Source organism: Engystomops pustulosus, chromosome 10 (genome assembly GCF_040894005.1).
Source record: "Engystomops pustulosus chromosome 10, aEngPut4.maternal, whole genome shotgun sequence".
NCBI classification, from domain to species: Eukaryota; Metazoa; Chordata; class Amphibia; order Anura; family Leptodactylidae; genus Engystomops; species Engystomops pustulosus.
The window spans coordinates 89,081,440-89,106,299 of record NC_092420.1 but is presented as its reverse complement, the minus strand read 5'-3'; the positions used below and the strand labels follow the sequence as shown (position 1 = coordinate 89,106,299).

General features: G+C 46.6%; 1 protein-coding gene across 1 annotated transcript; it reads left to right on the top strand.

Annotated features, from left to right (window-relative positions):
• The first annotated feature begins 1,003 nt into the window (after positions 1-1,003).
• LOC140103551 (vitamin D3 hydroxylase-associated protein-like) lies at positions 1,004-24,027 on the top strand. Its single transcript, XM_072126654.1, has 15 exons — positions 1,004-1,235; positions 7,146-7,259; positions 8,469-8,612; positions 8,741-8,874; positions 9,337-9,543; positions 10,030-10,070; positions 10,437-10,561; positions 10,722-10,847; positions 11,074-11,168; positions 11,327-11,426; positions 11,720-11,763; positions 22,782-22,821; positions 23,128-23,236; positions 23,451-23,596; positions 23,774-24,027. The coding sequence occupies exons 1-15, from the start codon at positions 1,026-1,028 to the stop codon at positions 23,897-23,899; spliced, it is 1,761 nt and encodes a 586-aa protein (XP_071982755.1). The 5' UTR covers positions 1,004-1,025; the 3' UTR covers positions 23,900-24,027.
• Positions 24,028-24,860: the final 833 nt, after the last annotated feature.

The window sequence follows — 24,860 nt, the reverse complement described above, 5'->3', positions numbered from 1 at the left end:
GATTTAAGTAGAACAACATTTCACAATATTCTCTTTGTATAATCCTGCGTCGCTTCTGGGGCTGCACCCAGTCTTGTGTTTTCTGATGTCTCCAGGGTGACCTGTTGTCTCCTGTCACTTATCTCATTATTGAGTTACATCCAGAGCTGCCTCCTTGCGCAATATCACTCCAGTCACTGCCAAAGCTGCAGTCCTTTATTTTTTCATGTTTACGTTCTGCAGTTGATTTTCTGTTGCTAAATAATCTGTCCTACTCTAGTCACCTCCAGAGCAGCAGCTGCAGTGGTTACATCAGGTCTTATACTCTAGTCACTTCAAGAGCAGAAGCTGCAGTGGTTACATCACGTCTTATACTCCAATCACCTCCAGAGCAGCAGCTGCAGTGGTTACATCAGGTCTTAAACTCCAATCACCTCCAGAGCAGCAGCTGCAGTGGTTACATCAGGTCTTATACTCCAATCACCCCCAGAGCAGCAGCCGCAGTGGTTACATCAGGTCTTATACTCTAGTCACTTCCAGAGCAGCAGCTGCAGTGGTTACATCAGGTCTTAAACTCCAATCACCTCCAGAGCAGCAGCTGCAGTGGTTAAATCAGGTCTTATACTCCAATCACCTCCAGAGCAGCAGCTGCAGTGGTTACATCAGGTCTTATACTCTAGTCACTTCCAGAGCAGCAGCTGTAGTGGTTACATCAGGTCTTATACTCCAGTCAACTGGAGTGATCTTCCCCTTTAAGTGCTGGTGCTGGAATGACCTTCCCCTTTAAGTGCTTGTGCTGGAGTGATCCTCCCCTTTAAGTGCTGGTGCTGGTGTGATCCTCCCCTTTAAGTGCTTGTGGTGGAGTGATCCTCCCCTTTAAGTGCTTGTCCAGGAGTGATCCTCCCCTTTAAGTGCTTGTGCCGGAGTGATCCTCCCCTTTAAGTGCTTGTGCTGGAGTGATCCTCCCCTTTAAGTGCTTGTGCTGGGCGGGGCCGGGCTCGGGGGATATAAGCCGCCTCCTGTCTCCCAACCACTTGATTCTCTCCATGATGCAGGAGAAGGTGCTGGAGTTCCTGGAGCAGCGCCCCCCGGAGTGGAGGCTCGTGGCTTCGGCCGGCTGTGTTTTGGCTGCCTCCTTTTTTGGTCTCAGATGGAGGAAGAGAAGACAAATCCAGAAGAGAATGGAGGAGGAGAGGAAGAGGAGAGCGGAGAGCGAGCGCCACATGAGGAGGGAGCTGCGAGACTTCCACAAACAGGTCACTGCAGGCAGCACGCCCGAGCGAGAGCGATGACAGGGCGATGAGAGAGAGATAAGAGAGCGATGAGAGCGCGATAAGAGAGAGAGAGAGTGATGGGAGAGCTTTAAGAGAGAGAGCGATGAGAGTAAGAGCAATGAGAGAGTGATAAGAGAGAGAGAGTGATGGGAGAGTGATAAGAGAGAGTGATAAGAGTGATAAGAGAGAGAGCGATGACAGGGCGATAAGAGAGAGAGTGATGGGAGAACTATAAGAGAGAGAGCGATGAGAGTAAGAGGAATGATAGAGTGATAAGAGAGAGAGAGTGATGGGAGAGCTATAAGAGAGAGAGCGATGAGAGTAAGAGCAATGAGAGAGTGATGAGAGAGAGTGATGGGAGAGCTATAAGAGAGAGAGCGATGAGAGCGCGATAAGAGAGAGTGATGGGAGATCGATGAGAGTAAGAGCAATGAGAGAGTGATAAGAGAGAGAGCGATGGGAGAGCGATAAGAGAGAGAGCGATGACAGGGCGATGAGAGTGATGGGAGAGCTATAAGAGAGAGAGCGATGAGAGTAAGAGCAATGAGAGAGTGATAAGAGAGAGTGATAAGAGAGTGATAAGAGAGAGAGAGTGATGGGAGAGCGATAAGAGAGTGATAAGAGAGAGAGCGATGGGAGAGCGATAAGAGAGAGAGCGATGACAGGGCGATGAGAGTGATGGGAGAGCTATAAGAGAGAGAGCGATGAGAGTAAGAGCAATGAGAGAGTGATAAGAGAGAGTGATAAGAGAGTGATAAGAGAGAGAGAGTGATGGGAGAGCTATAAGAGAGAGAGCGACGAGAGTAAGAGCAATGAGAGAGCGATAAGAAAGAGAGAGCGATGACAGGGCGATAAGAGAGAGAGTGATGGGAGAGCTATAAGAGAGAGAGAGCGATGGGAGAGCTATAAGAGAGAGATCGTTGAGAGTAAGAGCGATGTGAGAGTGATAAGGGAGAGAGTGATGAGTGAGAGCGATGAGAGTGATAAGGGAGGGGGCGATGAGAGAGATAAGAGAGCAATAAAAGATTGAGAGAGTGATAAAAGAACGACAAGAGAGTGATAAGAGTGGTGAGAGAGTGATGAGAGACTGATAAGAGAGCGATAAAAGAGTGATGAGAGAAAGAGAGAGATGAGAGTGATAAGAGAAAGCAATAAGAGCAATGAAAGAGATAAGAGAGTGACAAGAGTGATGAGAGAGTGATGAGAGTGATAAGAGAACAAGAGAGAGCGATGAGTGAGAGAGAAAGTGATGAGAGAGCTGAGTGAGTGTGAGATGAGAGGGATGTGATGTTACTGAATACACACGGATATTTCGGCTGTTCAGTAATTCCTCCTGTCTGTATAAATGGGGTCATTTAGGTCAGGATGAGGGCGGTGACGGCCGTGGAAATGTTTGTCCCTAACAGGAGGGACAGAAGTTCTGTTCAGTCTCCGGGGATTGTAGAAACGGATCAGTGACTGCACAATATGCCGTAGAAGTTTCTTTGTTATTTCTCTTCTGTGTTCCCTACATGCAGAGATCTTATCCTGCGCCTCTAACATTAACCCTCGCTGTTCTTCTACCTGGCTCACCACACGTTACGGTCAGTCTAGCTAATGAGGACCAGCAGCACGTGGGCCTGCACTGAGAGGACGCACCGACCCAAACCCCTCGGGCTGAGCCCCTGGGTGCTCCTGTGTGTAGCGGTGCCGGTCACTTACTAACTGCTGCCCCGTCCCTCCATTGCTCAGTACATTGGATGGTTGAGATCTGTAGAATACGAGTTCTCTCAGTCCGACCTGATGTTACACATGAAAACTCACAGCATTCATCACCGTTATCCAAAGTGATCCAAAATTAACCTACCTATGTGTAGGTTTTCCAAATCACTACACAATAATCCCCAAAATAGCAGGCATGATCCTCAAAAAGATCATAGAAGAACAAAACTGCATAAACATTATCTACTTATTATAGGAAAATTCTAAAAAATGTTACTTTTAAGACTAAACAGAAGAATATAAGAGCAAATGTATCTAATGGTAACAGCACCATGGGGCTCATTCACTTACCCGGTCCGCGGAGTTCACAGAAAGTGCATTCTCCGACGCTCATGCACTGTACCGCGATTCACCAAGATCGTGCGCCCGATATCCTGCATGTGTCGCTTCCCCGCTCAGGTCCCCGGAGTTCACCTTCTTCTTCCTGATGCATGTAAGTGCATTGTCTTGCTAAACAATAGGAAAGTTAAATCCTGCGCTCAGTCCGGATCATTCGGATCGTCTGACGGCACGCCCCCCCGATTTCTGTCACATGGAAGCCAGAGCAACTGTGCCAAAAATCTATTTAATGTGCCAAAATCCTTGTGCCAGACACTTGCTAAATACCTGTCCAAGCCGCGTAATCCCCGAAAACGGCGCATAGTCCGATGAAAGTGTGATCTGCGACCCTTAGTAAATGAGCCCCAATGTGCCACTAGGTGTCCTAAGGCGATCCCACTGATTGCCACAAGCCAAGGGTGAGAGGGGACCGGGCTACTTCACCATTTCTGCTATTCATCTTTCATGTTGTATGTCCTTCCCTTGTGTATATACATTGTCCTTGACTATACGTTGTGCATTACTATTACTATACGTTGTGCATTACTATTACTATACGTTGTGCATTACTTTAGGCTTCTACTGATTTGCCTGGTTTCTTTGGATGATTGGTGACATCTAGCGGCACATTGTGGTGTTGCCCTTGTTACATTTACATTCTGCTGTTTTTCACATTCTTGTCTTGAAAGTGATATTTCTTAGAATTTTGCTATAATAAACAGATAATTTTTATGCAGTTCGGTTCTTGTCTAATCTTTTAGAGGTTTATGATCACTATTTTGGGGATTATGTTAGAATGATATGTACAGGGACATCTTATTAGTTGCAACAGTAATTGCCCCCCCCCCCCAGTCCTCCAGTGGCCTCTACCATATTATGGCCCCTGTCCTTCTCCATCCTCTGAATATTGTGGCCTCTCTCCCCTCCTGGGAATTAAAAAAAGAACCCCATACTTGCCTTTCCATGGTTCCCCCGCAGTCCTGCTTCCTACTCTCCCCAGGGCTCCAAGATGACAAGGAGGAGGGGTCGGGGTCAACTGGTGGTGTTACCTCCCCTCGGATGGCCCGTTCCCTTCTCTTCGGCACCTCGGAGCCCGGGGCAGAGGAGGAACGAAGTAGAAAAGTGTCGTTTCGGACATTTGGGGGCTATTTTCCATATGGGTCTCACTGCCTGGAATAAACTGTTTTTACATTTGGATAGATCAGGCATTTGGGGATTTTTACAGTTTATTTCGTTTTATATCAGTTCTAGGTATAAAGGATTTGAACTTTTTAAAGTTTTTTCTATTTATTTTTTTATACCCTCTAGGATACTTTAACCCTAGGTGGTCTGATCGTTCCTACACACCGCCCTCTTTTAAATTCCATCTTCTGACGCCAATAATTTTTCTTCTGTGTACGGAGCAGTGTGAGGAGTCATTGACGTTTGATTGTTATCTTTATGGGGACTTCCGATCTTTTGATCACATTTTATTCCTATGGTATAAACGTTTTGCTTTGGCGTTCTTTTCCTTTATGGAATAATCTTTTTTTTTGGGTTTGACTGCAACAAAGTTACAGATACAAATCTTAGTTACATGCCGCATAATAAAACTAGAAAAATTCTGTGGATTCTGAATATGTGACACGTTACTCCTATTGTTGTCGTCACTCACGGGAAACTACATCTGAAAGCTGTTGTGGAGATTTTTTTTGCTGTGACCCCTCTGGGTCTGAGCTCCGGTGTTTGCACCCTGGGCTTCTTCCAGTAAGGGCAGATTTGTGGATAACACGACTATAGTAATAGCTGTTATTTAACCCACTGGTCTGTGAGTGGATAGACATGTATCACGGATCTGTTAAGATTCTAACTGGAAATGTAATATTTCTGCATTTCGGGCAGTGTCGGACTGGCCCACCAGAGCATCAGAGAATCCTCCGGTGGGCCCCAGGTTCTAACACTTTATAATAAGCCCAAAAGATCTTCATTCGGAAGTTAATGGAGTAATCATTGAAAATTATGATCTATTTCATATAGGATGATTTCGATATTATAGATTATTAGATCTTTTTGATGATACATCCTATGTGAAATGATTTTTTTAATGGTATTATGTGGTTGGAGGGTGGGCCCTCAAGATCACCACCTCTGGTAGGCCCAACACATGCCAGTCCGACACTGATTTGGGGTCCGACTTTTAATTTTGTCCAGGGCCCTCTTGGGTCTAAAACCGGCCCCTGGGTACATGATCACCCATGTGGATGTGCGACACGTTTTGCAGGCAGGTGAGGGGCATTTTGTGATGGGGTCTCAGGGCTCCGGTGGTTGTCAGAAGGAAGAGGAGGGACTGGGAATATTTATTTCAGTCCTTATGAAGAACAGGTTGGAGATCCCTGTAAATATGACATAGGATCTCCAGTTGTGGCTGTAGGTGACTACTAGGGGCACCCGGGACTCCTGTGGGGTATCCTTATTTATGAGTGACCCTTCTCTGCTTTGGTTATCGGTCACTTTTGATCAGTACTGGAGAAATTCAGACCTGAGCTCCAGGAGGGGTTTCTCCAGGTCAGGTAACAGTGGTCTAAATTTAGATTTAGAGTTTCACGACCCCAACCTCTGACCTGGAGGCCACAAGCAGATAAGAGCGAGATCCTCTCCTCCGCCCTACAGGTTTTTAGTCTGTTTATTACCATCCTGTTGGAAATATGAGGTCTCTGTATTCCTCATTCTGTTGTTTCTTTTTGTTATAATCACTGCCTGGTGTGTAAAATGCTGTGAATTTTCTGTTTCATGTATAACATTATGTCTGACGGAGAGAACTCCAAATCTCATCCACCAAATATACTCGGTTACCTCCGGAAAGGTGTTGCCTGATTTCTTCACTGTTCTTTTGCTCTCTATGGTTGACATGGGAGAGATCCACCCCATTTAGAACCGTATTTAGTGTGGATGTTGCCCCAGACAGTCTCAGGGCTTGCGCCCCCTATTGGTGCAGTCAAGCTGTCAATTAATTTTGCATTTGCAAAATCCCCCACCAGGGCCCCACATGAAGCGATTGAAGGTGTAACTGACTGGTAGACTGTCCTACCTTCATTTCCAGAATGTGGAGCAGACAGGACCAGAGATGTGAAGCAAGACTTGATTTATGCGCCTCTGATACAGCAAAAGTCACTGATATATTATTGTGGTCGGCTCTGTAATTGTTTATGCTGTAGTTGCTGCTGGTCAGAAGTCGATGCTTCAGTAGCCCAAAAGCTTGTGTGTTCCCAGTCACTGTTAGCCTAAAATGGCTACCACAGGAAGTAACAGGGCTCCAAAAACACACCCACTTAGAAAAACTTTATGAACAAAAGCAGAGGGAGCGCACACAATCCTCCGCACTGTTCATGAACTGTGTTCCTAAATATAATTCAAATGCAGCGTGTGACCGTAACCACCGGGAACCTAAGTGTGCGCGCTAAGCCAACTACAGCTACCCCACAAATCCTAAGCTACTGAGCAGATAACAAAAACAGCGGCCGCTGCAGGTCCTGGCTCTGTATATCTACTTTACACTTATAGGGGATATACAGAGAATGAGGCTGGGGTCGGCCGGGTGTTTCGGCGACCACAGGTCGGGGGTTTTGGGTGAGCTCGTTGACCACAGATAAATGGATGTGATTCCTTCTTTCATTGTGTTAACCCTTTTTGTGCTGCTTGTAAGACCAGAAGAGAAACAAACAATACAGAAAGCAAATTTAGATACTTTTGTGTAAACCGTGATCATAAAATGTGATGAATAGATGCGGAATCACTGATCTCCTCTCCCATCCTGACCATCAGCTTCTCTTCTAGAACCCTGCAGTGGACAGCAAGAAAATTCTGGAGCTGCCGTTACTGGAACTGATCGAGAAGCTGAAGGACGACTCCCTGACCCCAGAGACCGTCCTCTACTCATATGTAGAGAAGGTGAGCTGCTTCCTATAGGGCTGGATGGGTCACATGAGCCCTGGTGGCTGACAGGTTTCCTCACAAGACTGAAGGGCAACACAACACCTCATGTAAACCACCCATAGGGCACTGTAATAAATTACCCAGAACATCCTAAATGACACAGCTTTTTTCTATATATATTAATCTGTAATATCCAAAATCAGGCACTTGCCATAGAATTACACATTTTTGAGCAATGGAAGCTGAATTCCCAGCTGGCAAGTCGGCCAACTGAGCAACCACCATCTCACTTCTTTCACCATTCTGCCTAGCAAAAACATAACCAAAACATATCATCTCAAAAACGTAGGAAGGGAGCGACAGCTTGAGCGTTGCCTCAAAGAGGGAGGGGAAAGGAGGATTAGCCATATGAACCCCCATATCCTGTATGAGGGGAGGACGTCATGAACTAACAGGGGAGGGGTGAGAACACATCTTAAAGGCACAGATCACAACCCTATTAAATTGCAAAAGTACCCAAATTTTTAACTCCTTCACATTTTAATAACGTCAGCCCAACATGTTTGATGGTTGCAGTAGGAAGGAACCTGTGTGACGCTCAAGATGTTTCATTTGCTCCCTTCAAGCAGATGGATAACCACAGATTATACCAAAATATTAGATGTGGGGGACTTTTTGCTGCTTCTGAAAGAGGTACATATAGGACATGTTAGGGTTTGTTCACATCATTCACCATAGTTTTGATATGAACCGAAGAAAGTGAAACATAATAAGGCTATCTATATATCTGGTTCTATATGTTCCTCTCTGCCCAAGGCCCTATATATCTGGTTCTATATGTTCCTCCCTGCCCAAGGCTCTATATATCTGGTTCTATATGTTCGTCTCTTCCCAAGGCTCTATATATCTGGTTCTATGTGTTCTTCTCAGTGTCACATGCTCCAGATATCTGGTTCTATATGTTCCTTTCTGCCCAAGGCTCCAGATATCTGGTTCTATATGTTCCTTTCTGCCCAAGGCTCCAGATATCTGGTTCTATGCGTTCTTCTCAGTGTCACAGGCTCCAGATATCTGGTTCTATATGTTCCTCTCTGCCCAAGGCTCCAGATATCTGGTTCTATATGTTCCTCTCTTTCACATGCTTCAGATATCTGGTTATATATGTTCCTCTCTATTTCACATGCTCCAGATATCTGGTTCTATATGTTCCTCCTTACTTCTTAGGCTCTGGAGGTGAATGATGACCTGAATTGTGTGACAGTTTTCCTGACTGACTGTAAGGAGCAGCTGAAGAATCTGAGAGCGGAGAGGGTGAGGGGTCCTCTGTATGGAGTCCCGGTTACTATAAAGGAACATGTTGGTTATCAGGTAATGGTCTACACTATGTCCATACTTCTTCACATGAGGCAGAGGTTTAATAGTGGTCTGGGGACTGAGATCTGGTATAGAAGTATTGGAGCAGGAGTCTCTCACCAGGTATTTGGCTGTCTCTTCAGGGTCACCCCTCTACCTGTGGCCTTGTGCAATATCTTGATGTTCTGGACAAGGAGGACAGTGTCATGGTCAGTGTCCTGAAGAAGCAGGGGGCCATTGTGTTTGCCAAGACGAACGTTCCCCAGACCCTATTGTGGTGAGTAGATAAGTCAGGAAATAAGTAGATGGTTCAGGAAACCATCTCCAAATCCCATCATCCTCCATACGTTCCTGCACCCTGATCCTTACACTGCAGAACTTCATGTGTATCCTCCATAGTCCTAAATCCAGGAGTCTGGTCATGTGGTCTCCATCTTTCTGCCTCCTTTTTCTGCCATAAAATGTAAGAGAAAATGCAGCTCTCCAAGTAGTCAAAGGGATTTGAGGATGTAAGGGCTGGGGGCTTCTTTGCCTCCTTACATAAAGAGGCCTCTATCAGGTCTTAGCTCCACAGTGGCCTTCTGTTCCTCTACATGGACCAATCCTTTGGTCTACCTATTAGGGACAAAGCTTCTGCACCATTAACTCCTAACATACAGAATGACCCCAAGCTCTGAATATAATTGGCAGGTGATGGAGGAAGTTATGTACAGATCTTATTATAACACTTTCCTTCCAGCTATGAGACCAGTAACCCAATATATGGACTGACAGTAAACCCCCATAACAGAGCCAAGGGGGCCGGAGGATCTTCAGGAGGCGAAGGGGCCTTGATTGTCGCTGGAGGTTCTATTCTTGGCATCGGGACTGACCTTGGTGGTAGCATCCGTCTCCCATCCAGCTTCTGTGGGATCCCTGGATTTAAGCCGACTCCAGAGAGAATGAGGTGAAGACCACATACACATTATATGGCACAGGGGGCACATTTACTAAGGGCTTTGTGTCATTTAACATGCAAAGTCTGTTGCATGCTCTATGTTAAAGGAGCATCCCAATTGCTGAACTCCATTGGGCCAGTGAAGGGAAGCGCCAAATTCATGATTTCTGGCACACGATCTTAATGAATCTAGCGCACCAATCATTATACACGGGCAGAGCACTTTTAGTGCAGTTTCCCACATCCTTAGTAGATGTGCCCCAGTACATGATGCCCAGTAATGGGGGATAATGATTATACACTAGTCACCCTTTGTGATGTGCTGCATGTTGTCTCTGGTGGATTGGTGTTCCTCTTTGCCGCTGTTCATACTGTGCTGCCTTTTACACCTGGTTTTCCTGCTTTATTTGTGCCCTAGGCTCTGAAGGGTTAACAATTGCGTTTTGAGGAGTATATGGCGACTCCTCTCATCCTGCTTCTCTCTCTCCTTCACAGCCTTGGTGGTGTCCGCTCTTGTATTGACGGAATGACTGCAGGTAAGAGGCTTTTACTTTGGGGCCCCTGTATATCTCATAATACTGAACCTGGCACCACTAGCAGATGTCTCATCCTTTATGGAGATTGGGAAGAAGTCTCATCCTCCACCGAGATTGGGAAGAAGTCTCATCCTCCACCGAGATTGGGAAGAAGTCTCATCCTTCATGTTTAATCCATTGACCACAGGAGTGCGGACACTGTCTAACCTTATGGTAGCCACAGATTCTTGTCCATCATCTAGGATATGATTGATCTGTGAGCAATGGGGAACAGGGGTTATCACGATAGGGGGACCATATATTAGCTTTGTATCCATCACTTAGAAGGAAACCTTACCTTACCATGTTTTTTGCTCTTTATTCCAGTACCGTTGTGTATCGGGCCGATGGCCAGAGATGTGGACAGTCTGGTGCTCAGCATGAAGGCCTTTTGGTGCGATAAAATGTTCCATCTTGACCCTAGTATTCCTCCAATTTGTTTCAATGAAGAGGTAATAACATCTAAAAATGTTATAAAGGCTCCACAAAGAAGTTGTAGAGCACTGGGGCATCCTTGGTAGGAACAGAATGGGTGTTTTTGAGGTGGATAGGAGTAATTTATCCATTATCTTTCCTCTTGACCTCCCTTCTTGATCCTACTGTCTCCTGCAGACATTCTCCTCCATCTCTTCTCTCCGCATTGGGTACTATGAAGAAGATGGATATTTCCAGCCTAACCCTGGTATGAGGCGGGTTCTGCTGGAGGCCAAGCAGCTTCTGGAGGCAGCCGGGCACCAAGTGAGTAGAGCGCACTTGGGTCATTCACATCACATTGCATAAAAGACCACTATTATTCATGTATTAATTCACCATACATGATAGATGGTCCTGAAGCTCTGGAGTTCTCGGCTCCATGTCACATACATACATGCTACCTGTATGAAACTTGCATGTGGGAGGCACAGACTGATTGACCTTCTTTACATTCATCCCATGCTGAGCTCTTACTTCTTCTTGTTCCCAGCTTGTCCCCTTTAGGCCCCCACGGGTCAACACTATCTATGAGATGTTCATTAAAGCCATGGTTGGAGATGGAGGGAGGACTCTGGCAGATAAATTGTATGTATACTGTACACACCAGGTGCTCACCTAAGAGGGGGAACAATTGTAATTAGGTGGGGTTTTCATCCTGGGAGGTCCATACTGTGGTGGGGAACATCTGGGGACCCCATGTATGGATTGCTGATGCTCATCTCCGATTTGTCTCTTCTTGTCAGTAACAACAATGTTGTGGATCCCAACCTGGCAGACTCCTACTTAATGTACACAATGCCCCGAGTCTTGAAGAGACTGCTCGGCTTTTTGCTACGCCCCATTGTAAGTACCGCAGGACCCTTGGAGCACTCCCCCCCGCACTGTGATTTCACATGTTTCCACCACCATTATTTTCCCTGCCTTTGGCCCGTAGAGGTGGCTGGAGATCACTAGCGTCTGTCTCTAAGTCCCTGCGGATCAGCTGGTCACCTCCTCCTAGTTTTACTTGAATAGGATGTGGTTGAATTGCCCTACATGAAGCTAGATGGATCGGCATGACCAGGAAAAGAGCTGCAGTTCAGGGCCCTGGGCTCCCGCTGCATAAAATAATTCATTTATTTCTGTTTTTTTTCCAGTTTCCCAGGATTTCTAGTCACATATATTCAGCATGTGGCCCAAGGTGAGATCCCATTATATCCAAAGCCATGTACATCTGTTCCTATACACCAGACTGCGGGCACTGGGAACATAGGTTGGGCATCTGGAGCGAGTGCCCTAGGGCCCCCACCATTCTAATAATTAAAGGGGCCTCCACCAGTCAGTAACTATATTGCACACAATTTCTATCGGCCAATAGCAGAAGGAAGTGATGCCTGAGGCTGGAGAACTAACTGCGCAGTGGTGGTGCCCGCATGTGCATCCAGACTGCAGAAGAATCCTGCACACAGCACATTATATGTACATATGTATCCAGCACACTTCCCCAAGTATATATGTATCCAGCACACTGCCCCTAGTATATATGTATCCAGCACACTGCCCCTAGTATATATGTATCCAGCACACTGCCCCTAGTATATATGTATCCAGCACACTGCCCCCAGTATATATGTATCCAGCACACTACCCCCAGTATATATGTATCCAGCACACTGCCCCCAGTATATATGTGTCCAGCACACTGCCCCCAGTATATAAGTATCCAGCACACTGCCCCCAGTATATATGTATCTAGCACACTGCCCCCCAGTATATATGTATCCAGCACACTGACCCAGTATATATGTATGTAGCACACTGACCCCAGTATATATGTATCCAGCACACTGTCCCTAGTATATATGTATTCAGCATACTGCCCCCACCATTCTAATCATTAAAGGGGCCTCCACCAGTCAGTAACTATACTGCACACAATTTCTATCGGCCAATAGCAGAAGGAAGTGATGCCTGAGGCTGGAGAACTAACTGCGCAGTGGTGGTGCCCGCATGTGCATCCAGACTGCAGAAGAATCCTGCACACAGCACATTATATGTACATATGTATCCAGCACAATTCCCCAAGTATATATGTATCCAGCACACTGCCCCTAGTATATATGTATCCAGCACACTGCCCCTAGTATATATGTATCCACACTGCCCCCAGTATATATGTATCCAGCACACTGCCCCCAGTATATATGTATCCAGCACACTGCCCCCAGTATATATGTATCCAGCACACTGCCCCCAGTATATATGTATCCAGCACACTGCCCCCAGTATATATGTATCCAGCACACTGCCCCCAGTATATATGTATCTAGCACACTGCCCCCCAGTATATATGTATCCAGCACACTGCCCCTAGTATATATGTATCCAGCACACTGACCCAGTATATATGTATGTAGCACACTGACCCCAGTATATATGTATCCAGCACACTGTCCCTAGCATATATGTATTCAGCATACTGCCCCCACCATTGTAATCATTAAAGGGGCCTCCACCAGTCAGTAACTATACTGCACACAATTTCTATCGGCCAATAGCAGAAGGAAGTGATGCCTGAGGCTGGAGAACTAACTGCGCAGTGGTGGTGCCGCAATGTGCATCCAGACTGCAGAAGAATCCTGCACACAGCACATTATATGTACATATGTATCCAGCACACTTCCCCAAGTATATATGTATCCAGCACACTGCCCCTAGTATATATGTATCCAGCACACTGCCCCCAGTATATATGTATCCAGCACACTGCCCCCAGTATATATGTATCCAGCACACTGCCCCCAGTATATATGTATCCAGCACACTGCCCCCAGTATATATGTATCCAGCACACTGCCCCCAGTATATATGTATCCAGCACACTGCCCCCAGTATATATGTATCCAGCACACTGCCCCCCAGTATATATGTATCTAGCACACTCCCCCCAGTATATATGTATCCAGCACACTGCCCCCAGTATATATGTATCTAGCACACTGCCCCCCAGTATATATGTATCTACCACACTGCCCCCCAGTATATATGTATCCAGCACACTGCCCCTAGTATATATGTATCCAGCACACTGCCCCTAGTATATATGTATCCACACTGCCCCTAGTATATATGTATCCAGCACACTGCCCCCAGTATATATGTATCCAGCACACTGCCCCCAGTATATATGTATCCAGCACACTGCCCCCAGTATATATGTATCCAGCACACTGCCCCCAGTATATATGTATCTAGCACACTGCCCCCCAGTATATATGTATCCAGCACACTGACCCAGTATATATGTATGTAGCACACTGACCCCAGTATATATGTATCCAGCACACTGTCCCTAGTATATATGTATTCAGCACACTGCCCCAGTATATATGTATCCAGCACACTGCCCCCAGTATATATGTATCCAGCACACTGTCCCTAGTATATATGTATCCAGCACACTGCCCCCAGTATATATGTATCCAGCACACTGTCCCTAGTATATATGTATTCAGCACACTGCCCCCAGAGTATATGTATTCAGCACACTGCCCCCAGAGTATATGTATTCAGCACACTGCCCCCAGAGTATATGTATCCAGCACACTGCCCCCAGTATATATGTATCCAGCACACTGCCCCCAGTATATATGTATCCAGCACACTGCCCCCAGTATATATGTATCCAGCACACTGCCCCCAGTATATATGTATCCAGCACACTGCCCCCAGTATATATGTATCCAGCACACTGCCCCCCAGTATATATGTATCTAGCACACTCCCCCCAGTATATATGTATCCAGCACACTGCCCCCAGTATATATGTATCTAGCACACTGCCCCCCAGTATATATGTATCCAGCACACTGCCCCTAGTATATATGTATCCAGCACACTGACCCAGTATATATGTATGTAGCACACTGACCCCAGTATATATGTATCCAGCACACTGTCCCTAGCATATATGTATTCAGCATACTGCCCCCACCATTCTAATCATTAAAGGGGCCTCCACCAGTCAGTAACTATACTGCACACAATTTCTATCGGCCAATAGCAGAAGGAAGTGATGCCTGAGGCTGGAGAACTAACTGCGCAGTGGTGGTGCCCGCAATGTGCATCCAGACTGCAGAAGAATCCTGCACACAGCACATTATATGTACATATGTATCCAGCACACTTCCCCAAGTATATATGTATCCAGCACACTGCCCCTAGTATATATGTATCCAGCACACTGCCCCTAGTATATATGTATCCACACTGCCCCTAGTATATATGTATCCAGCAGAATGCCCCCAGTATATATGTATCCAGCACACTGCCCCCAGTATATATGTATCCAGCACACTGCCCCCAGTATATATGTATCCAGCACACTGCCCCCAGTATATATGTATCCAGCACACTGCCCCCAGTATATATGTATCTAGCACACTGCCCCCCAGTATATATGTATCCAGCACACTGACCCAGTATATATGTATGTAGCACACTGACCCCAGTATATATGTATCCAGCACACTGTCCCTAGTATATATTTATTCAGCATACTTCCCCCAATATAAATGTATCCAGCACACTGTCCCTAGTATATATGTATCCAGCACACTGTCCCTAGTATATATGTATCCAGCACACTGCCCCTAGTATATATGTATCCAGCACACTGTCCCTAGTATATATGTATTCAGCACACTGCCCCCAGAGTATATGTATTCAGCACACTGCCCCCAGAGTATATGTATCCAGCACACTGCCCCCAGTATATATGTATCCAGCACACTGCCCCCAGTATATATGTATCCAGCACACTGCCCCCAGTATATATGTATCCAGCACACTGCCCCCCAGTATATATGTATCTAGCACACTCCCCCCAGTATATATGTATCCAGCACACTGCCCCTAGTATATATGTATCCAGCACACTGCCTCTAGTATATATGTATCCAGCACACTGACCCAGTATATATGATTGTAGCACACTGACCCCAGTATATATGTATCCAGCACACTGCCCCCAGTATATATGTATCCAGCACACTGCCCCCAGTATATATGTATCCAGTACACTGCCCCCAGTATATATGTATCCAGTACACTGCCCCCAGTATATATGTATCCAGTACATTGCCCCCAGTATATATGTTTCCAGCACATTGCCCCCAGTATATATGTATCCAGCACACTGCCCCAGGTATATATGTATCCAGCACACTGCCCCCGGTACATATGTATCCAGCACACTGCCCCCGGTACATATGTATCCAGCACACTGCCCCCGGTACATATGTATCCAGCACACTCCCCCCAGTATATATGTATCTAGCACACTCCCCCCAGTATATATGTATCCAGCACACTGCCCCTAGTATATATGTATCCAGCACACTGCCTTTAGTATATATGTATCCAGCACACTGCCTCTAGTATATATGTATCCAGCACACTGACCCCAGTATATATGTTTCCAGCACACTGACCCCAGTATATATGTATCCAGCACACTGTCCCTAGTATATATGTATTCAGCATACTTCCCCCAATATAAATGTATCCAGCACACTGTCCCTAGTTTATATGTATCCAGCACACTGCCCCAGTATATATGTATCCAGCACACTGCCCCCAGTATATATGTATCCAGCACACTGTCCCTAGTATATATGTATTCAGCACACTGCCCCCAGAATATATGTATCCAGCACACTGTCCCCAGTATATATCTATCCAGCACCCTGCCCCCAGTATATATCTATCCAGCACACTGCCTCTAGTATATATCTATCCAGCACACTGCCCCTAGTATATATCTATCCAGCACACTGCCCCTAGTATATATCTATCCAGCACACTGCCCCTAGTATATATCTATCCAGCACACTGCCCCTAGTATATATGTATCCAGCACACTCCCCCAGTATATATGTATCCAGCACACTCCCCCAGTATATATGTATCTAGCACACTCCCCCCAGTATATATGTGTCCAGCACACTGCCCCTAGTATATATGTATCCAGCACACTGCCTCTAGTATATATGTATCCAGCACACTGACCCCAGTATATATGTATGTAACACACTGACCCCAGTATATATGTATCCAGCACACTGTCCCTAGTATATATGTATTCAGCATACTTCCCCCAATATAAATGTATCCAGCACACTGTCCCTAGTATATATGTATCCAGCACACTGCCCCAGTATATATGTATCCAGCACACTGTCCCTAGTATATATCTATCCAGCACACTGCCCCCAGTATATATCTATCCAGCACCCTGCCCCCAGTATATATCTATCCAGCACACTGCCCCTAGTATATATGTATCCAGCACACTCCCCCAGTATATACTGGGGGCATTGTGCTGGATACATATATACTGGGGGCAGTGTACTGGATACATATATACTGGGGGCAGTGTGCTGGATACATATGTACCGGGGGCAGTGTGCTGGATACATATATACTGGGGGCAGTGTGCTGGATACATATATACTGGGGGCAGTGTGCTGGATACATATATACTGGGGGCAGTGTGCTGGATACATATATACTGGGGGCAGTGTACTGGATACATATATACTGGGGGCAGTGTGCTTGATACATATATACTGGGGGCAGTGTGCTGGATACATATATACTGGGGGCAGTGTGCTGGATACATATATACCGGGGGCAGTGTGCTGGATACATATATACCGGGGGCAGTGTACTGGATACATATATACTGGGGGCAGTGTACTGGATACATATGTACCGGGGGCAGTGTGCTGGATACATATGTACCGGGGGCAGTGTGCTGGATACATATATACCTGGGGCAGTGTGCTGGATACATATATACTGGGGGCAATGTACTGGATACATATATACTGGGGGCAGTGTACTGGATACATATATACTGGGGGCAGTGTACTGGATACATATATACTGGGGGCAGGGTGCTGGATACATATATACTGGGGGCAGTGTGCTGGATACATATATACTGGGGGCAGTGTGCTGGATACATATATACTGGGGGCAGTGTGCTGGATACATATATACTTGGGGCAGTGTACTGGATACATATATACTGGGGGCAGTGTACTGGATACATATGTACCGGGGGCAGTGTGCTGGATACATATGTACTGGGGGCAGTGTGCTGGATACATATATACCTGGGGCAGTGTGCTGGATACATATATACCGGGGGCAATGTACTGGATACATATATACCGGGGGCAATGTACTGGATACATATATACTGGGGGCAGTGTACTGGATACATATATACTGGGGGCAGTGTGCTGGATACATATATACTGGGGGCAGTGTGCTGGATACATATATACTGGGGGCAGTGTGCTGGATACATATATACTTGGGGCAGTGTACCGGATACATATATACTGGGGGCAGTGTACCGGATACATATATACTGGGGGCAGTGTACTGGATACATATATACCGGGGGCAGTGTACTGGATACATATGTACCGGGGGCAGTGTGCTGGATACATATGTACCGGGGGCAGTGTGCTGGATACATATCTATCCAGCACACTGCCCCAGGTATATATGTATCCAGCACACTGCCCCAGGTATATATGTATCCAGCTCTCTCCCCCCAATATATATGCATCCAGCTCTCTCCCCCAGTATATATGAATCCAGCACACTCCCCCCAGTATATATGTAGCACACCAAAAAATGAAAAATTTGGTGCTCCCTGTAGCCTCTGCCTTGCTCCTGCACTTCTCTCCCAGAGCGCAGAAATCTGCTTGCATTCTTTCCTGGACCCAGGCGGCATCATTGCTTACATGGAAGTGCCACCTGGGTCAAACAGTGGGTGCAGGCAGCGGTAACAACTTAAAGACATACATACTGTCCATTGTTATTGATAGCTGGGATGGTGCCCCCCTCCCATGGCAGATGGCGAGGGTGGTGCCCTAGGTCAGTGTTGGCGAATCTATGGCACGGGTGCCAGAAGTGGCACTCTGAGCCCTCTCAGTGGGCACTCAGGCTGTTGCCCCAGCACAGAATTGACCAAACAGGACTTGAGGGATCCTCCTGCAGACCCAGGTAGCCCAGGACGTGAACCACCCTGGGTCTATCTGAGACTGCAGGAAGAGAAGGTGTGGACATGGTCAGATTATCATTGGAGCCACTGAAGCTCCTGCTCTTGGCCCCACAATTCTTCCTGTTCATTGGGTTGTCAAGGGAAGTTCCAATAGCAATCTGAATTTTCCAACCTTTTGTCAACGATATTGGTGTCCTCTGGACCGTTGAAAGCTGTATAGCATGGAGCAAGAAGATTTTAATAATTTAATGCAAGAATTTCTGTGTTGGCACTTTGCAGTAAATAAGTGGGTCTGGTTTGCATTTTGGGCACTCGGTCTCTAAAAGGTTCGCCATCACTGCCCTAGGTGATCGCATACCCTTGTCTAAACGTCATTGACATGGGAGTAAAACCTTTTGTAAATCATTTTTTTTTTTGTAAACAGTTTAAGTTGATCCAGGGAATTCCTCCAGGGATCAGGAAGGAATCTATCCCTACTTTGTGTGGTCTATTTCACGATTAATGAATTTCATGGGTGGTTCAGATGAGGGGGAGATAGAGGCAACAGGATGCAAGTAGTGATGTCCTGCATATGCGCCTCCTGCCTTGGGTCTAGATAACCAAGTGGCCGGATAAAGACATCCCGGCCCGTGCTTAATTCTCTGTATGTCAGTTGTGACTATTGGCATTGCATTGTACACACATGGTTTTCTCCACAACCTGTTGGTTCTGGAGAGAAAGATAAGATGCCAAGATAAGTAGTGGCGCCTGGGAATGACATATTGTGGATCCGGAATGGTAGCCTCTTGCAATGCTCCCAAGCCAGGGCTCGTGGGTGAGATGGGTCAATCTTCCGCTATCTCTCCATTGTTTGTGGGATGGAAAAGCTGAACCCTTCCCTGGGATGGTGAGGACTGACTTGGTGGTGGCGATGGTGTCACATTCTCCTTTGCGGTGAGACAGGTGACCTTGGGGAGGCAGTGATGGAGTCTTAGACATCCGAAGTAGCAGGGGGCCTCAGGTGTTCCCCATGTATTTTCTTGGAGTATCACCCACTGCAGTTCATGTTGTTTGCTGGGGCCTGGTCATACACGTGGTCCTCAGGTTTTTGCATTCTTCAGGGACTTGTTTTGTCTTCTGCACATTGCTTGAAATGTCTTTTTTCGTATAGTCTCTTAAGTGCACATCTACGTTATTCCAGAAGTGCTAACCCATCAATAATCTTGGCCATGAATAATGTTATTTGTGGCAATAACGATCATCTTTCCCTGATTCTCACATCTCCAGCATTATACCAATTCCACCACCTGCTAATGAATTTTGGCTACCACCATCTCTTCTGCCCTCTCATCTAATGACCTCTGCTGACGCTTTCCTGAGTGCCACATTTACAGCTGATTCATTATCCTTCTTCCACCTGCCGCTGGTGATATTTCTAATAATCCAGGGCCTCCAAATCCCCACCATTAATTCTGCCTTCCCAGATCTATCTCCTGCAACTCTTATAACCACTCTCATCTACAACCTACCCATCTGACCTCTCCACCACCTCCTCCATTTTCTCTCTGGAGCACTATGGAGCGCACCTGCCTCCCCTGCTGCACTCGTTATGGCGGTCTCCGCTTTACACACACACGCCAGCCCTGCAATAAACCTGGTGGAGGTGTTGGCATCCACATGTCAGATAACTTCTCCTTCAGCCCAATCCCACCATCCCCTCTCTTATCTTTCCAAGTTCACTCCATCTATATTCCCCCTATCCTCCAGGTGGGTGTCATTTACCTACCCCCAGGCTCTGCCACCGCTTATATTGATCACTTCAATCCCTGTCTTCTTCGCTTCACATGCTATAAAGTCAGTAACATCAGAACAAATAACTCACCAACTCAACTCAAACAGCTCCCCCAATTTCATTATATATAGCTCCCCCCATTTCATTATATATAGCTCCCCCCATTTCATTATATATAGCTCCCCCCATTTCATTATATATAGCTCCCCCCATTTCATTATATGTACCCCCATTTCATTATATATACCCCCATTTCTTGTGTCCCCTGTTCATTATATACTGCTCCCCACTTTCATTGTATACAGCCCACTCATACACAGATATATTCACCATAAAGCAGCACATCTGTAAGCTTGTAAGCATCTGATGTCCTGTCCTCCCTTGGTGTTTTTGTACACCATGTGAGTACAGGCAGTCGCCGGGTTACGTACAAGATGGGGTCTGTAGGTTTGTTCTTAAGTTGAATTTGTATGTAGGTCGGAACTGTATATTTTATCATTGTAATCCCAGCCAGAACTTTTTTGGTCTCTGTGACAATTGGATTTTAAAGATGTTGGGTTGTCATAAGAATCAGTATTAACACTAAAGCTTCATTACAGACACCTGTGATAACTGTTACAGCTGATCATTGTAGCCTAGGACTAAAGTACAATAAATTACCAACATCCAGAGGTCCATTTGTAACTAGGGGTCGTATGTAAGTCGAGTCTTCTTAAGTAGGGGACCGTCTGTATTTTGAATAAAATGGACTAAACAATAAGATTTATGGTGATTTCTCTATTTTTGTACATGGTCACTATATAGAGTAGTGCCAGGACCCATAGCTGCTAGGGGGGCCCACATAAGGAACCCATGGGAGTGAGGAGGGTTGTATATAATGAATTCATAGGGTGTGAACATAGAATAACCATGAGGGGGCTGTTTGGGATGATAAACTAGTGAACATTTTAGGGAACAGAAGACTGTTTGAGTTTCTGAATTTTGAGGCTCTGTCACCCAGTGGCCTACTGAAACCTGGAGCCGGCCCTGCATATAATCCTATTAATATACTCAGCAGTCACTTGTTTGCAGACTGAGATTGCCGTTGATCCCAGAAAACTCCTCCTCCAACATCACATGTGACCTCACCCTGTGTCTCCATCTACCCTCCGTATAGATTGTGACCTCACCTCATGTCTCCATCTACCCTCCATATAGATTGTGACCTCACCTCGTGTCTCCATCTACCCTCCATATAGATTGTGACCTCACCTCGCGTCTCCATCTACCCTCCATATAGATTGTGACCTCACCTCATGTCTCCATCTACCCTCCATATAGATTGTGACCTCACCTCGCGTCTCCATCTACCCTCCATATAGATTGTGACCTCACCTCATGTCTCCATCTACCCTCCATATAGATTGTGTCCTCACCTCGTGTCTCCATCTACCCTCCATATAGATTGTGTCCTCACCTCGTGTCTCCATCTACCTCCCATATAGATTGTGACCTCACCTCATGTCTCCATCTACCCTCCATATAGATTGTGACCTCACCCCGTGTCTCCATCTACCCTCCATATAGATTGTGTCCTCACCTCGTGTCTCCATCTACCCTCCATATAGATTGTGTCCTCACCTCATGTCTCCATCTACCCTCCATATAGATTGTGTCCTCACCTCGTGTCTCCATCTACCCTCCATATAGATTGTGACCTCACCTCGTGTCTCCATCTACCCTCCATATAGATTGTGACCTCACCTCGTGTCTCCATCTACCCTCCATATAGATTGTGACCTCACCTCGTGTCTCCATCTACCCTCCATATAGATTGTGTCCTCACCTCGTGTCTCCATCTACCCTCCATATAGATTGTGACCCCCCCCCGTGTCTCCATCTACCCTCCATATAGATTGTGACCTCACCTCGTGTCTCCATCTCCCCTCCATATAGATTGTGACCTCCCCCCGTGTCTCCATCTACCCTCCATATAGATTGTGACCCCCCCCCGTGTCTCCATCTACCCTCCATATAGATTGTAACCTCACCTCGTGTCTCCATCTACCCTCCATATAGATTGTGTCCTCACCCCGTGTCTCCATCTACCCTCCATATAGATTGTGACCTCACCCCGTGTCTCCATCTACCCTCCATATAGATTGTGTCCTCACCTCGTGTTTCCATCTACCCTCCATATAGATTGTGTCCTCACCCCGTGTCTCCATCTACCCTCCATATAGATTGTGTCCTCACCTCGTGTTTCCATCTACCCTCCATATAGATTGTGACCTTCAATCTACATGTCCTTGTAGTCCTGCCCTCATCCACAAGTTGGTCATATATGATGGGAAGATCTCATGTCTATACTTTCTTTCCCATTTAGGTCTTTGAAAGATCACTGGGCTGAGCGTATAGAGCTGGAGGTACACAATGCTGGGGGGTTTGTCACTGCATTGATGACTTTTGTAATGTTCCCCTTAGGAGCAGAGTTACCCATTGCCCAATTTTCTAGAGCAATGGCCTCAAATCCTTGAGTACTGAACCATAGAGACATTAGCAGGAGACACAGGATCTACCAAGGGATTAGATGTCCTCTCGGCATCATCTCTAGAAGTTCTCCTTGCTGTATACACTGTATATACATGTCGCCCCCTCCCCCTATGTCCTGACTCTTACTTCTGTAAGGTTTCAGATTAAGTGTCAGCTCTTGTGGTTTCCCTTCTTTCCAGGATTATCGGGATGAATTCATCAGGGAATGGAGGAGACTGAGTCTGGACGTGGTCCTCTGCCCCATGCTGAGTCCGGCCTTTAATATTGGATATCCAGGAAAAATGCTCGGTAATATATGGCCCTCAGTAGGAGGACGGGGGGTTTGTCTATGATCCCCTTTTGATTTCCCCTGTACTTCCACCAGGGGTGTAATTTGAGGGGTTGCAGTCACAATGAACAATACATTCTAGTGGGGGCCGGGAATAGATTATAACCATGACCCCCCCCTAGACAAGCTGTCAGTGTAGTAGGAGATGGGCACTGACCTGTGTCTTGTCCCCAGCCCCCCTCTCTTACACCATGATCTACAACATTCTACGCTTTCCGGCTGGAGTTGTCCCTTTTGGTCGAGTCACAGCAGAAGACGAGGAGGAATTGAAGCGTCACAGAGGCTACAACAACGACCCATGGGACAAGCTCTTCAAAAAGGTGATTCTCTGCTGCCCCTCCCCCCCCCCCCCCCCATGGTGACTCTGCCGCTCCCCCCTGGTGACTCTTCTGCCCCTCCCTTTCATGGTGACTCTCTGCTGCCCCCCTCTCTGGAGACTCTCTGCCACCCCCACCCCTCTGGTGACTCTCCTTCGCCCCCCCATTCTGTCTCTGCAGGCTGTGGAGGATGGACTGGGGATGCCCCTGTCGGTCCAGTGTGCGGCGCTGCCCTATCAGGATGAGATCTGTCTGCGCCTCATGAAGGAGATTGAGACCCTCCATAGCCGCCACTTGAAGAGATGAGCCGCGTCTTCACCTGCAGCTGGAGGGTCAGAGCGCGGAGGATTCATGTCTGAACTGGGCTCTAATGAGGACACATGGTTAACTCTTTCCAGTCTGCTCTTTGGAGGTGTAAATAAAACGCTGGAAAAGCAGCGACTGATTCATTCTGGCATCAAATAATTCCCACCATCTGTATAATGGATACTTGATGATGAAGAACCGTCTGATGATGATGACCCCAATAACCTACCCGCAGATCTCTATGACCGCACTCACAAACCTCGATAATCTCCCGGAGACCTCTATATCCCCGCGGAGATCTCTATATCCCCCGCGGGATCTTTATAACCCCCCTCCCCGCAGACTTCTATACCCCTGCAGACCACTATATCCCTCTTGCAAACCTCGATAACCTCAATAGACCCACAGACCTCTATAACCCCTCACAGACCCCACATGTATGACCAGGAAAAATAGCTGTCCTTGGATACGACCGTTTATGTAAATGTGGCATAAACATTGCATTTATCCTATCCAATAGCACCGGCTTGCACGCGACAGAAAACAGAGGGGCGGGCCGTTGGACAACCCGACAGATTCGGACAACACGCGGGATTTAACACTTAAAATTGTGTCGCAAGACATGCACTTATATGCACCGGGAAGAAGAAGGTGAACTCCAGCGGACCTCGGGGCAGAAGCGACGGATGCAGGAACTTGGGCGCACGATCTTAGTGAATCGCGCCGGACCCGAATCTTCGTCGGACAACGCACCGCAGGATCGCGACAGGACCAGGTAAGTAAATCTGCCCCATTGTATTCACAGAGCGTTTATGTAAATGTTGTGTAAACATCACGTTCGGAATGGGGGGGGGGGCATTTATTATTGACTTTCTGTTTTTTGTCTGACTTTTTATTTTATTGCTGCGCCTTGTGCGCCATATTTATTATATGTTGGCACCACAATTTAGGTTCTTTTACA

Excerpts from the sequence above, each read along its gene's own strand:
- LOC140103551 (XM_072126654.1), top strand. The coding sequence starts at position 1,026 with ATGATGCAGGAGAAGGTGCTGGAGTTCCTGGAGCAGCGCCCCCCGGAG. Across the intron at positions 1,236-7,145 it reads TGCGAGACTTCCACAAACAG|AACCCTGCAGTGGACAGCAA; the intron begins GTCACTGCAGGC and ends CTTCTCTTCTAG. Across the intron at positions 11,427-11,719 it reads GCTTTTTGCTACGCCCCATT|TTTCCCAGGATTTCTAGTCA; the intron begins GTAAGTACCGCA and ends TTTTTTTTCCAG.